General features: G+C 38.3%; 1 protein-coding gene across 1 annotated transcript in view; it reads left to right on the top strand.

The window, feature by feature from the left end:
* Positions 1–9,508, top strand: part of SP3 (Sp3 transcription factor) — a 34,347-nt gene extending 24,839 nt beyond the window's left edge. Inside the window, exons 6-7 of the mRNA XM_039555085.1 lie at positions 5,356–5,552; positions 7,741–9,508. Of these exons, the coding sequence (XP_039411019.1) occupies positions 5,356–5,552; positions 7,741–8,057 (514 nt within the window). The 3' untranslated portion in view covers positions 8,058–9,508. The remainder of the gene's footprint in view (positions 1–5,355; positions 5,553–7,740) is intronic.
* Positions 9,509–14,215: the final 4,707 nt, after the last annotated feature.

Raw genomic sequence — 14,215 nt, 5'->3', positions numbered from 1 at the left:
AAATTAAATAGTTTGGAATATGAAGTGAGGGGGATAAAACATTGCTTTTAAAAATATGAAAATGAGATAGTTTGGAATATGCACATCTGTGATTGGCTTCCTATCATATGTCAAGAACTTGATTAAATCCTGTGTTCCTGCATTTCCTCAGTGATTGAGCATTTTTTCCATAATTTAATTGTTTTAGAGTGTTACAAAAATACAGTTTTCCTAGTTTTCTTATTCACTGGTTTCCTAGGAAAAACAAGGTTTGTATAATAACTCTAAATAACAAGTTTTGAACTGTTTTCAGTCAAAGTTGGTGAGATTTGACTAACAAAGAGGTACTAAGTTCCAATTCATTAAACTTGAGTCTTGCATTGGAACCTATGCTTTATTATTGTGCATCTCATTAAAATATTACTCATCTTTTTATAATAAAGATTTTATTCTACTTCAAAACACTTAATTTTAAATGTCTTGATTATGGATATAGAAGGGGAAGGGGGGATAATAAGCTGCCTTTTACAAATGAAAATATTTAGTTGTGTTTGTGCTTGATAGAATTGTGCAGGGGCTGCTTTCCAATGCACTAAAATTTGTCCATTTTGATAATACTTTCTTCACTAAAATGGAAATCTTTATTTATTTGGGAACTATAGTGTAAATTTGTAAAATGACTGTAAAGAACCTGTCAGTCTCCAGTGGTACTAAGAGTTCTAATAGCACTGGCTGAGTTACATCTCTTGTCAAGTCTCTTGTCAGTTCTTGCTGTATATTCTAGATACCTTCCTTGCAAGCACAGGGAGGTAATATCTTAGGCAGCCATGCCAAGTAAGTATTAAATGTTTAAGACAAAAAGACTCTGATACATTTACACCACCAGCAAAGCTAGTGATAATATTTGCGGGTTATACATCATCATCATCATCTATTGGATTCCTCTTGTTAAATTTGTATGTGTAGTTCACTGCAACATAGCACAGACATTGCTAAGTTCTTGCTGAACTCTGATTCTGCCATGAAAATCTGCCCTAAGTACACCCTGGGTTGAGATTTGTTTCATTTCAGGAGAAAACTCTGAAAATGTGATTTGCACTGCCTGTAATCTTAGGAAACAGAGACTCCACGTGTTTGGTCTTCCTTCCTCATGCTCTGTTCCAAACTACAGTGGCCTTAATTTAGAAATCTTTGCTGTAAAATCCTCTTCTTTCCAGTTTCTACAAAATGTTTAAAGTTTCAGCCCAAGAGAGAATCTTTTTGAGAAATGGTTTGGGAAGTCTGGAGAAGGGTGTAGGCTTGTAGACTGAAAACTCAGATATGCGATTTTGGGAAAGAGTTGAGATAAGAGCTAGGACAGAGTTTAGATCCACTGAAATCCACTGTAAAGGAAGGCCTGGACACATCAAACATACAAAGTAACTAGGAAAAGTAGGACAAGAAGTCAGGATGTGAGAAGAATTAGAACTGGAAGAGAAACAGGATAATGAAGGAGACAATGGTGGGGAAACAGAAAAGAGTGAAAGTGCTTACAGTTGCTAGAGCAACTTTCCCACCAGAATGTAGAATTCCTTTAAGAGTTTAGGAGAAAGGAATAAGCCCACTTGGAGGAATATTTGAGCATTGATCATGTTCCATAGCTGCTAGAGTTACCTGTTTATCCCTACTGCTGGAATTCTAAGTTTTGATTTGTCTTTCAGCTCTGCTGATGATTTGCAGAGTTTCAGATAGCATTCATAATTCTTAAAATGATGTTAAAGTTACAAAATTGAAAATTGAGCAAATGATTTAAGATATCCTGGGCAACTTTAATTTTATCCCCTGTGCCATATACATTATCAGTTGGTTTCAAGTCTTACTTGACTGCATAGTGTTTTTTCATATGTTGTCAGTGCCATTCGGTGGATGGGATGGCTGATACACAGGAGTGAATCAGGGCTGTGTAATGATTGTCACTTGCTTCACTTATTGCAGAAATTGGGAGGTGTTTAGGGAATGAGATACAGGAGTGCAGCAACAGGGCTCTGAAGTCTTGGAGGTATTTATCTATATAGCCCACCTTTTCCACTGCAGAAGTACTGAGTTAATTCCTGTGGGGCTGATTGAGCAGACTGCGAACATCTACAGTACTCGAAAAATACATGCTTCTACTACATTGAACTTGACACCTCAAGCTCTGGTGGGTGTTTGACAATTTTGGCCTTAATCTCTTTCTACCCCGTAGTTGGATGTACAAAGTGATTGTACTAGTTCAGGTTCACCATACTGAAACATTAAGATGATAAAGCCAATATGTTTGTGAATTCCTTAGACACTCTGAGTGAGTGTTGTCAGTACCCACAATGAGGAAAAAACACCCTGGAGAAATAAATAATTCTGTTCATATTCAAATAACACAGTTCATAAATAATATGTAACTAGTAAAACAAGCACTTTAAATCAATGGGAAAAAACTGAATAGTGTTTCACTCAATTAATACTGTTGCTCCTATGCTCTGAATGGAGTAGGAAAAGGAAAATAGCTTCACATATGCAGACTTCATGATAATTTAATCTATTGCATAGCCTTGGTTTTGGTATTTCTTGCATTTGCTGTTTTCTGGATTCAGGGGCGAGTTGAAAAATTCTTTCTGGGTTTTGCTGTTGGCTTTTGGAATTGAACTACGTTGCAGTCTTCAGATTTGTACCAGTTTTATGAAGTGGGAAGCCACCATTATCTTTGCCTTACTTGGTGGGAGGAAAAGTAGGAAAGGAGGATGATGTATTAGATTTGCAAATTAACACCTTTTAGCCCCAAGCTTATGTAGTACATGGGGAGTAAGCAAGTGGAGAGAGGGAGAGCCACATGCCTCAAAGGATGACTCTGGTTCCAAACAGAATGTATTAAGCTTCTAGTTAGGGTGAAGTTAAGTAGAAAGTTTAGTCTCTTCTCAGTTACATCTAGAGATTTCACCCTCCTAACAATTACATCTGCAATTACATTGAGATATAACTACTACTGTCTGATCTATAGAGGAACTGTGCTTCTGAGCACCACGTCAGGTATGTAACTCTAAAAACCACATTTTTAAAATAATTTGTGGGTGTTTCATCCTTGAAATACTTAATGTTGTTCCTGGAAATACTGTGGAATATAAAGTCCAGTTTCTCGGTGGATGAAGGTGTTTCCTGCTGAAACAGTTGCAGTCTGCCTGGCTATTGAGAAATGTAATTTCCACTGAAGTACTTTAACATTAATTGTTTTTAAGACTCCGCTCAAGGAGTAGGCTGGAGTCATACTCATTTATTCAGTGATGATGGCTATTGGCCAGTGCAGCAAGAAAGGCCTCTTAGCATGATGTGTTAGGGCATAGTGCCAGACTGTTACAGCTGCAAAGTGTCCAGATGGAATTTGGCTTATATCCTGTCAGTTTAGAGTACACATGAAGCAAACATGCAGATGCCCATATGAAGTTGTGTAGAAAAAATACACTTAGTTGCTAATTCACAGTAGTCTTGTGGGTTTCATTCTGTGGATCCCTAATTTCCCCCTCACTTTGAACTATGTAGTCTGCTAAGGAATTCTGTCACCACTTAGGTGAGGTGCTTAGGATTACGTATGCTATACCACCTATGCACGGTAATGACCATGGGTTCAGCCTTGGTTTCCTTCAGTCTAGATGAAAGGTGCAATGAAGCAATTTCAAATTATTGACTTGGGAATCTTAAAATCATTCTAGGGAAATTTTGATGTGATTTCATCCAATTTGTGTACTCTATCATGCCAAGTTACAAAATATTTGTACAGATTTCTGTGGAAGGGAAGACACTATATTTGGAGAAGGTGTGAGGATGAAGTCCTCATATGATTATCCTGCTACAAAAGCAGGATCAAAAGCCTTTTGGACTCTGCTTCTGCTGCCATTGAATTTGTTCTAAAATCAAAACTTGTATTTGTCATGACAAATAATTAGTAGGTAAAAGTGATGTTTTTTTCTTCTGAGACAAAATGACTAATGAAGCACTATAAAGATTGCTCTATATTGAGAGTTCTTAGAAACATTTTCTATGGCTTAGTGGGATTTTATCTCCTTACTTTCCTGGACTGTCTGTAATGCTTTAGGTACATATGTGATTAGGCTGGAATTCCCTTTAGATCCTGTGAGGTTTTAGAGTGAGTTCATTTCTGTGCATGTTCAGAAATGCTTGCTGCAGTTGCTAGCTCCATGAAGCGTGTATGCACTTTACCCTGAACCTTCATTAGATGTAAACCAGAAGCTAAAGCACCCAGTTTAAAGAAAAAAATTGCCCTAGGGAGGCAACTGAAAATTGTATAATCAGTCATGGAGGATGGAGCGCCCAAGACTGTGATTTCAGAATCCACTTAAGTGTTCTAAGTTAACGTTGCTGATGAATAAGGTGGCCTATGCCTGGCTGCATTTTCCAATCTCCTCCCTTGCACCAGCATTTACCGTTCATGTGGCTGTGTTGTCAGCCAGATCTATTCCCTCAAGTGCCCCTTTCAGTAGCAAACACTTAAATTGGCTAAAATCAGTCATGATGCCCTGCACTGGCCAGACTAATCTTTCTCTGGGTGTTCTCTTATCTATCTCTTGTGATTTGATTTAAAAAAAAAAAAAATTAGGCTGTTGTATCAGGTGCTTCCCCTGAATCAATCACCTGCCATTTCAGTGAGACAGCATCTTAGAATAAGCATCAAGCTTAGTCCGGATTATATGATCTGTGAATTCTGTGTTCATTGTGGATTTTTTTTTTTAAACTAAAAAAACCAAGGAATTAATTTAAATGTCAGCAAGATCAGCTTCCACCTCTTTTAGTGAAAGCATTCAGGTCAGTATGCTTGTCTTCAAACCCCAAACTGATTCTCGGGTTTCCCCAAGATGCCAAAAGTCCCATCTGTTCTCTACCCAGTTGCCAAAATCTCCAGTGTCCGTTTTGGCAGTTGCAGTAATTTGTGTTTTTCTTGGCCAAAACTATCTTTGATACGGTAAAACCTGAAACTTGGAGAAACGTAAAATATGGACACTTCAGCATCAAAGTGGTACAAACTGCTGTAATAACTGTATTTCCAACTTCATATACATGTATGCTTCTTAAAGATTATGCTTCTGTCACATATATTTCACACACAGATGAATTTATAGTTTGTTGTGGCATTGGGATAGCATTATAGAATTTATTTTCAGCTTCTTATGGAATGTACTGGAATCCAGTTGTATTTGAAACAAAAACATGAAGCTACGTGGGTTGGTTTGCAGATCCCTTCTGGTACATGTAGCCCCCTGTATATGTATGACCAGTATTTAGGAGGACTATATTAGAATGAATAACTTCCCTCTCTCTCTCTTTTTTTTTTTTTTTTTTTTTCTTAAACAGAGGCTCCAACTTGGGAAAAAAGAAGCAACACATTTGTCACATACCAGGATGTGGCAAAGTATATGGGAAAACTTCACATTTGAGAGCTCATCTCCGCTGGCATTCTGGAGAGCGTCCATTTGTTTGTAACTGGATGTTCTGTGGCAAAAGGTTCACTCGCAGCGATGAGCTCCAGCGACACCGAAGAACGCACACAGGTTTCCAGTCTTTGATTCTGCTGTATTTAACTAAAGCAGTGCTGTGGACAGGGCTTGGATAAATAACTTGTAAGAGGAGAACAGCTCTTTGAGTTGAATTGATTTTAATGCAGTGTGATTTCTCTAAAATCAGCTAATACTTACTGATATTCACTCACTTTGGAATCTTTGGCAGGTCTGACTGAGGAGATAAAACGGCCACCTCTCGATTCAGAACTGACATTTACGCTAGTGTTTAATGTAGCTTAATCAGAATACTTTGATTCAGGCTCAGCAATGCAGTTCATTTTTTGGAACCAGATTATAACTCTTTTTTTATCTTAAAACTTCAATTAGAGAAAAATAGAGGACTAGGTGGCCTGGAGATTAGATATAATTGCTAAGATCAAAGAAGAGCTTGTGATGGTGCATCATTCTACATCTTTTAGTTTCATGGTTAGACCACCCATTAGGAACTTCAGTTTCACATTTCTCCTTCTGTCTAATACGAAGAAAATAAATTAATGTAGATATTCCACCTTTTCAAGGAGCAGCTAATTTAAAATGTATTGTCTGTTTTACCTGTTTTCCTACAAACTAAATCCATATTTGCATTCTACAGGATGTTTACCTTTTAAAATCATAGTATTTGAAAAACCCATAGATAAATAATTTTTGTGCCTATCAGCATTTACATTGCCTAGAAGAATGTCTCTGGATGTCTGTGACAAATATTCCATGTTGTTGTTAATGGTGTGCTTTTGTGTAGACATTTTGGATACTTGAAGCCAAGCTGGGATGTTACAGTTTGTCTGGATGGACAGACTGATGGTTTCTAGAAAAAGGCGAGTTGAATGATCCAGTTCAGAGGGTGTGGTTAATGGCTCCTAGTGTGCTTGCCTACCAGTAAAAAGTAGAGAACTGCAGGGATCTATCCTTTGACCTCTTTTAAAATATTTATCACTGGCCTGGAGGAGTCAACAGAGTTTACTCTTCTTAGGTTTGTGGATGACCCCAGACTGGGGTGACCAGTTGATGCACTTGATGGCAAGGCTGCTGTTCAGGGGGACTGAGGCTGAAGGAATGGGTTAACAGGAATCCTAGGGAATTCAGCAAGAATAGTCACAAAATACTGCACCTGGGATGGAATTAACACTTAGAGTAATGCAGGCTAAGTGTGGAGAGGTTGGGAACAGCTCTACTGAAAAGTAGCTGGGAGTCTTGATAGACAAGTGGAACATGATCAAGAGCCAGCAGCAATGATGCCCAGAGCTGTATCAAGAGAAGCAAATACCCTAGTCCCAGGGAAGTGATTATCTCCCTCTTCTGGTTAGACTGCATCTAGAACATGGCATCTAGTTTTCAGCATCCAATATAAGAAAGACATTGATGACAGGGTTGAGTTCAGTAATGAGTGACCAAGATGATCAGGAGGCTGGAACACTTGCCTTATGAGGAAAGGCTGTAGGATTCAGATGCACAAAGAGAACAGTAATGGCGGGGGCAGCTTAGTAGTAATTTTCTAGTTAATTGCCAAGGCCACCCTTAAGAAGGCAAAGTTACTTTCCCTGATGGTGCATTCATTGACAGATGAGAGACAACAGGTGTATGTTGAAATAAGAAAGGTTTAGAACAGCTATAAATAAAAACTGTAGTTGTGGGAATAGCCAGGTGCTGGAAGAGGATGCCCATAGAGTTCCTGCAGTCTCCATCCTTAAAAGTTTTCAAGAAAACTGGGTCAATTCCTCAGCAATCAGATCTGATCTCATAGGTGGCTGCTTAGGAAGAGATCAGAACAGACTTTCAGAGGTCCTTTCAAACCTGAACTACCCAATGCGCTTGTGTGTCGGTTTTAAGTGGGATTCTGCTCTAGGTCATAGTCTTCCCTGTCCATCATTTGGTGGGTTTTGTTCTCCTCCTAGAAGTTATTTATCGGTAATAATTGCAGTGAAACTTAGCAGCCTGAGGATATGAGATGGCTATGTTCTCTAGCATGCCTGAAAGATCTCCCCAAACTTGGTGACACAGAAAATTAAATTAGTTCTTGTATAAAGGATTTGTATGGGTGTCAAGAAATGTAATACACAAGTTTATCATGTTGGATCAGTTTCTTCCTCAGTATAGTTTTTGTTAGAATTCTGATTCTAAAAAGCAGTAAGTTTAATTTAATTGTTAATGTTCTTGAATATTTTTTTTTCTTCTTTGACAGGTGAGAAGAAATTTGTCTGTCCAGAATGTTCAAAACGCTTTATGAGAAGTGACCACCTTGCCAAACACATTAAAACACATCAGAATAAAAAAGGTATTCACTCTAGCAGTACAGTGCTGGCATCAGTAGAAGCAACATCTGATGATACTTTGATTACTGCAGGAGGAACAACACTTATCCTTGCAAATATTCAACAAGGTTCTGTTTCAGGAATAGGAACTGTTAATACATCTGGCACCAGCAATCAGGATATTCTTACCAACACTGAAATACCTTTACAGCTTGTCACAGTTTCGGGAAACGAGACAATGGAGTAAATATTACACAAGATACCTATTAATTGTGGTTATTTTTATACAGTAGTGAGAAGAATATTGTTCCTAAGTTCTTAGATATCTTTTTATTGATGTGCAAAAATTTTTGGATTGACAGTAACTTGGTTATACATGACACTGAAATGCCTTACTTTGTATGATATTCCATAGTATATTAAAATGGTAAAATTGCATGGGTTTTGTAGGTACTTTTGGAATCTAGAAGAGATGAAATTTTACCAAGTTATATTAAAAAAAAAAAAAAAAAGAATTTAACGATGGAAATGGTAGTCTAACCAAATGCATCAATCCTGTGTGGTTTAGTGTAAAAAAAATGAGAACATGTTGGTATTTATCTATTGTAAGATAAAAGAAGTTGATGGGTGAAAAGAAATCACATTATGATAAAAGAAATTTTGTAATTTTCTTGATGACTGGAATTTTTATTATGCATAACTGACAAATCAAGTTTCCAAGCAAATGTTACATAGTGTAGGCTTTACTTAGCTCATCAACTTGTCATTTTGAAGCTAATTATTTTAATTAGGTTAACTATGTACAATATTTTAAGCATTACTCTTGTAAGATTTTGCAAACTACATTTTAACATGGAACTCTAGGGATAGTCACCTTTTAAATCCTGTTGAAAAGCCATGTTTAAGATTTAATTTGCCAAAATGATGTCTTGTTAATATTCTTTCAATAACCAAGGTGGGCAATATAACCAATGTTTAAAAAGCTTAAAATGTTAAGAAAAATAAATATGTATAGGTTGAAGCATTTGGGTGGTAAGGCAAATGTTATAGTGAAGTATATCCCTTCTTTTGAACATTGGAGGACCAAAAATAAGGTGTATTGCGTCTCAGCAGTGATTTTTATCAAACCTTTTTCCAAAAAAACATCTGTCTGCCAGGGCCTTAAAAGCCATCATGTAAATTACCAGTAAAATATAACATATGCAAATACAAAAGAAAAATCACTTCCATATTGACAGTACTCCCAAACATATGGATATAGTCATAGTGAACTAGGGGGGTTATGAGGTTTTTATTTGTTTGTTGTTTAGTTTTTGGTTAGTCAATCTGCATTTAAATATCAGCCATCTTTCCTTTTTTGCTTCTTCCCTTAAAAATTGTATGTATCCAGTACATTTAACTGATAAACATATATGTTTTTTATTATGCTGAATTTTCTTTTTATTTTTTAATTACTGTTTATATTTTCAATTATAGAAAATGTACAAAATGAAGTTATATAGCCAGTCTGTAAGTGCTATACCATTTTCAAAAAATGTACAACAATAATTACTGCAGTTCACCTATTTACAAACATTTGGAAATCTGTTCATTTGTTATTCTTAAAACCACCTCAAATTTAAAGGCTACCTTATTGTACGTTTAAAGTGTATTATAACAGTGTGGTAGTTAATAAAACACTATTTTTTTTTCTTTTGACTTGAGTTTACTGTGCTTCTTGTTAACTAACAAGGTGTAATTTCATAATACGTTTTGATAGCCTGAGATGTTTTATTATTGCACTAGGTGGTGGGAAGTAGAAAGTGTTTCCTTTCCCTGTGGGCACAGAGATGGTAATTTTCCACCTCCTTGCTCAAAAGCCCCCATCTGTATGTGGTGGACACGAATGTGCTGTGTTGGTGTCGGGGGGATGTTTTGGTGTTCTGATGAGCAGGGCATGAAGAATATGTAGGTCCCATCCTATAGATTGCGTTTAAGTCCTCTGACACGTGCACAATACCTGGAGATTAATAAGGAGCTGTGGCTGAGAACTGTGAGATTAAAGAGAGTAATAGTTGTATATGATGCTCTAATGAAAATGAAAAGCTTTTATTTGTGAAGTCTAATGTCTTGGGAGTATCAAATGACAGAGGACAGACTAGGATAATTTAGGATAAACCCAGCAGAGTTCAGCCTAGAAAAATGAGAACTGGAAGTCATGTAGGAAGGATTTTCTGAATTTGCAGTTTAGTGGAAAAAAAATAATTAATGCAAATCTTTTAGAGATTCAGAGCAACAGAAATTGACAGGTACAGAGAAAAGGGAGTTAATTCACCATCAGTTTAATCGTCTGTTTAATAAAATGAAAGGATGAAATTGGTTGGGATGAGAGCAGCAGCTTGAGGGAAGACAGTTCTGCTTAGACTTGCAGTGTTCCATGGATGTTGTCAATATATTAACATACTCTGAATCCACTTCCTTGAGGCAGGTGAATGAGCTTGGTTTTCAAAAGCTGTTTTAGTGTACAGAGCATATTAGTATATTTCTGATACTTAGGTTCTGTTTCTCATCTCTTAGCCATCAGTAGCTGTATTAGTGCATTATTTTAAGTGGGAGGGAAGAGGGCTACTTTCTTATTCAAACTGCTTTTCACAAGTTTTATGGAATGACATTTTCACTGATGTTCCTCTGTGGGTGAAGGTGTTTTGGTGTCAAGGGTTTTGATGCCTCATTGCTGAAGATGAGATTGCTTTATTTCTCAGAACTTTTATGCTCACTACATCAAGTGGTTACTTTAATTAGTGTTTAGGTAGCACATTTTAAAAAAAGATATGTTGTTGTTAAGAAGCCTCAGAAGGTAGATGTTTTGGAAGAAAGTAACTCTGGAAGTCTCATGGAAAGCCTGCAACCTAAGGGCTGTCTGCCTCATGGCTCACAGCCATAGTGTTTGTGTTGTGGGATAGTAATTTCTGAAAGCTTCCTGCTCACCTCCAGGGGGAGGATTTACGAGCCCAAGTGTAAGATCTTTGGTGTATCTAGGATTGTTGCTACCTCATGGCTTGCTTTCCTCTAGGCATTCATGTGATACCAAGACAAAAGAGTGCATTTTGTGGAATGCTTTCCAGTTCTTCGAGGGTTCATGACAATGGTTGCTTGGTGTGCTTCTTGCTTCTTACTGGTACAGTCTGTATCATTTTACATCTTTATTTTCATGTCAGACTTCTTGCTTGTATAGGTTCTTGGTATGGGAGCCCTTAGATCCTTGGTTGGTTTTTATCTCTTGCAGTCTTGTACAGCTACTAATTAAGAAGACCTTAAAACTGGGTCTGCAAGAGAGCGTGAGCTTGAGAGCATCGTGTTACCAATTTCAGTGGTTCACCTTTCAGTAAGTAAAAGGCCTGTCCGTACACTTGCTATAGTCTAAGTGTTCTTGGGTTCATTCCTGAATGAACTAATGGTTTGATCCTTGCAAGTTACAAACTAACAGTGATTCTTGCAGAGAACAAGAGCTTTTAATCAGTTACTTATCAGGTCAAGGAGCAATATGACTAAGGGTAATACCATCACTGAAAGGCTTGTGAGGAGCAAGATTTCTGGTCTGATGATGCAGATTTTCCTCTGGCATGGGACTCTGCAGAGCACTTTTCTGGGCTTGTCTGAACAAGAAATACCAGGCCTTGGTTTTAGCCATTTTGAGCAGCTGGAATCAGTAAGATAAGCCTTCCCAATGGCTTCAGGAAAGCTCTGATACGTTCTCTCACAAGTTTTCCTGGATATTGGGGAATGAAGGAATGGAGCTAATAGTCACCTGTCAAGAGTGGTTCTTGGCTTCTTTAAGTAAAGAACTAATGGGCAGCTGGCTGTCTTTCCTCCAGGTTTTTACCACTACCATTAACACCAGGAGTGTGGAGCATGTACTGTAGAAAAGGGCAGAAGATGACATGGCTGAGTTAACTAGACATGAATAGCAGCCATTTTCCACAACGGTGGGGAACTAGTGGTTGGCATCATGTTGTTCTGTGCTCTAGTTTCTAAAAGATGGTATCAAAAGGAAGCATTTTTTACAAGCCGTTTTACATACAATTCTTTCTTTCATCTTGGAACTAAGGAAAAAAAAACCCATTTCTGACTCAAAACAGAATCTCTGTGTAATTCCAGAGCTCGCTTTGGCATCTTGACACTGACCAAGCCTCTGTCTGGACAAGTTGGTACCCTTCTCTATTGCTGAGTTGGCAGAAGAATGCTATGAAAATTACCTGCAAGGAATAACCTTCTTTCCCCAGCTATGGTTTCTCTTTAGTCAGAAGACTCAGTTGCACAGATTTTGAGCTCAACATGAGATGGGCACCACCAGGAAAATGTTCCAAAGCAAGATTTGAAACTATTTTTGTTGCTTGAGCACTGCTTTTCTTATGGCCTCCGAAAGTTCAAATCTTGACCGTGCTCCTGGCGTGCCTACAGATACAACAAAATTTACTTCTCTATATATCTTAAACATAGCTGCATTTTTCACAAAACTAGTTGAAGAAAGTATCTTTGCAAGGATTATAGGCTGACAGATCACCATAGCAAATAATTTTCAAACAGCAAAAATCAGTTGATAAGTGGTATCACATAATCCAACACGCCTTTCTCTGGAAAGGTCTTTCAGGAAGGAATCTTGTGGCCCCTGACAAGAGAAGAACCATCAGAGAGATGGTTGAGCTGGGTTCCAGGCATGGACAAAATATCACTGAAATCTTATATCATCTAAAGGAGTCCCTGACTTTCACGTATGCTGGGCCGCTCACCTACCCACATTCTTAAGTTCTCCCTTCTGTTTCTATGGAACCTGCTCCTCTATGTAAGGTATTCACACAAGTTTATTTATAATTTATGCAGAAGCACCACAAATGGCTGCTTCATCACAGTTGCTTCCTAACTGGATTTTTTTCTTCCATCAGGATGTGTTTTGATTTGACAAACATGGGAGAATGTAACAGTCTACTCCATTATGTTGCTATCTGAAGAAATGGCATAAGGTTTGCAGGGAAAATCAATGGGATTCTGTGCATGTGATTACCCTGTGGTGGAGACATCATGATGATGTTTGATAGGACTGTTCTACATTTACTGCTGAATTGATTCCTAATTTCTGTCCTCTCTCTAGGCCACTGCATGAATCATTATCAGTAGATGGGGAAAAGAGTAGAATACAAAAAGATCCTGTTGCTTCTGCCACTGTGGTTTTGGAAACTTTTTTTTTTAATTCTGTCAGCCATTCTTCTCCATAGAAGAAGGTACGAGATGCTGATTCTAGTACTACAGGTGGTACTGCTGGAAGGTTTAGTGGTGAAAACAATGGCTCCCGAAAGGGAAGTAGCCCTGTCTTGTTAGCTAGGCTGCAACCTGCACTGGGACCTTCCACTTTTCTGAACTCCTGCTCTTTTTGGTTATACTCTTTGCCTGTTTGAGAGGGGTTGAGTACAAGCTAATCTGGCACAGCTGCATGCCTTACTACGTAAACATTGCCTCCTTGATGGGACCTCAGCTATAGCCTTGCAAAAAGAAGTGTAATGTTCAAATGTGGCTGGAGCAGACAGACACTGGGCTGTATGGCAGCCCTTTGCCATAGTTTTCAGGAGCAGCATGGGGAAATGCATAAGAAGACCTGAGGTACGTGACCTGGTAAAAGCAGCTTGTACCAAACAAGCAGGTAAGGAACGAGTGCTCTTGTGGACTGGTAGGAAGACTTGTGAACATAAGGACAAAGTGAGGATGGTGGGAAAGAGCTAGGAACAGATGGGTTGGATAAGTGACTTATGTGGAGTAGGGTTGCAGAAGGCTGTGGAGACACACAATAGTAAGAGTTAATATAATTTATGGATCCTAATCCCTGGTGCTCCACTGAAACCTTCTGGGGTCTGAGTTCTCCAGACAAGTGTGACTGAAGCTGTTTGGTGGGTGGGCTGTTGATGAGTCACACAAGATGCAATAAAGCAAGGAAAGGGGGCGCAAAAAAATAAATTGAGAGCTGCATAAAGCGTTCTAACACTCATCATGCTTTCACAGCAGTCCTTACTGCCTTTTGGTTCTTTACTGACCTGTGCCCCTCTCTGTCTTTTTGTAATTCTGCTAGGTCATAGATACCATAATCCCAGCAGAAGCCCACATGCTAGACTGAGGTTTGCCATAGTATGCGCTATTGCTTGAGGACTAATGAAATTTGTATCTGGAAATACGCACTGCTATAAATGATTTATGGTGGAGAAAAACAGATACGTGTTGAAGCTTCAACTGTGCTGCTTGAGCCACGTTTTGGCTGATTCCTTTCATGTGAAGTACAAGGATACTGTGTCTAGTTTAGGAACTAAGTATGGGAGAGTGGGTTGGTCCTGTGCCAGCATCAGGCTTGCTTGCCTCTTCACTTCTGCAGTCCTTTTGCAT

This window comes from Corvus cornix, chromosome 7 (genome assembly GCF_000738735.6).
Source record: "Corvus cornix cornix isolate S_Up_H32 chromosome 7, ASM73873v5, whole genome shotgun sequence".
Taxonomy (NCBI): Eukaryota; Metazoa; Chordata; class Aves; order Passeriformes; family Corvidae; genus Corvus; species Corvus cornix.
This window is presented reverse-complemented; position numbering and strand designations above follow the sequence as displayed.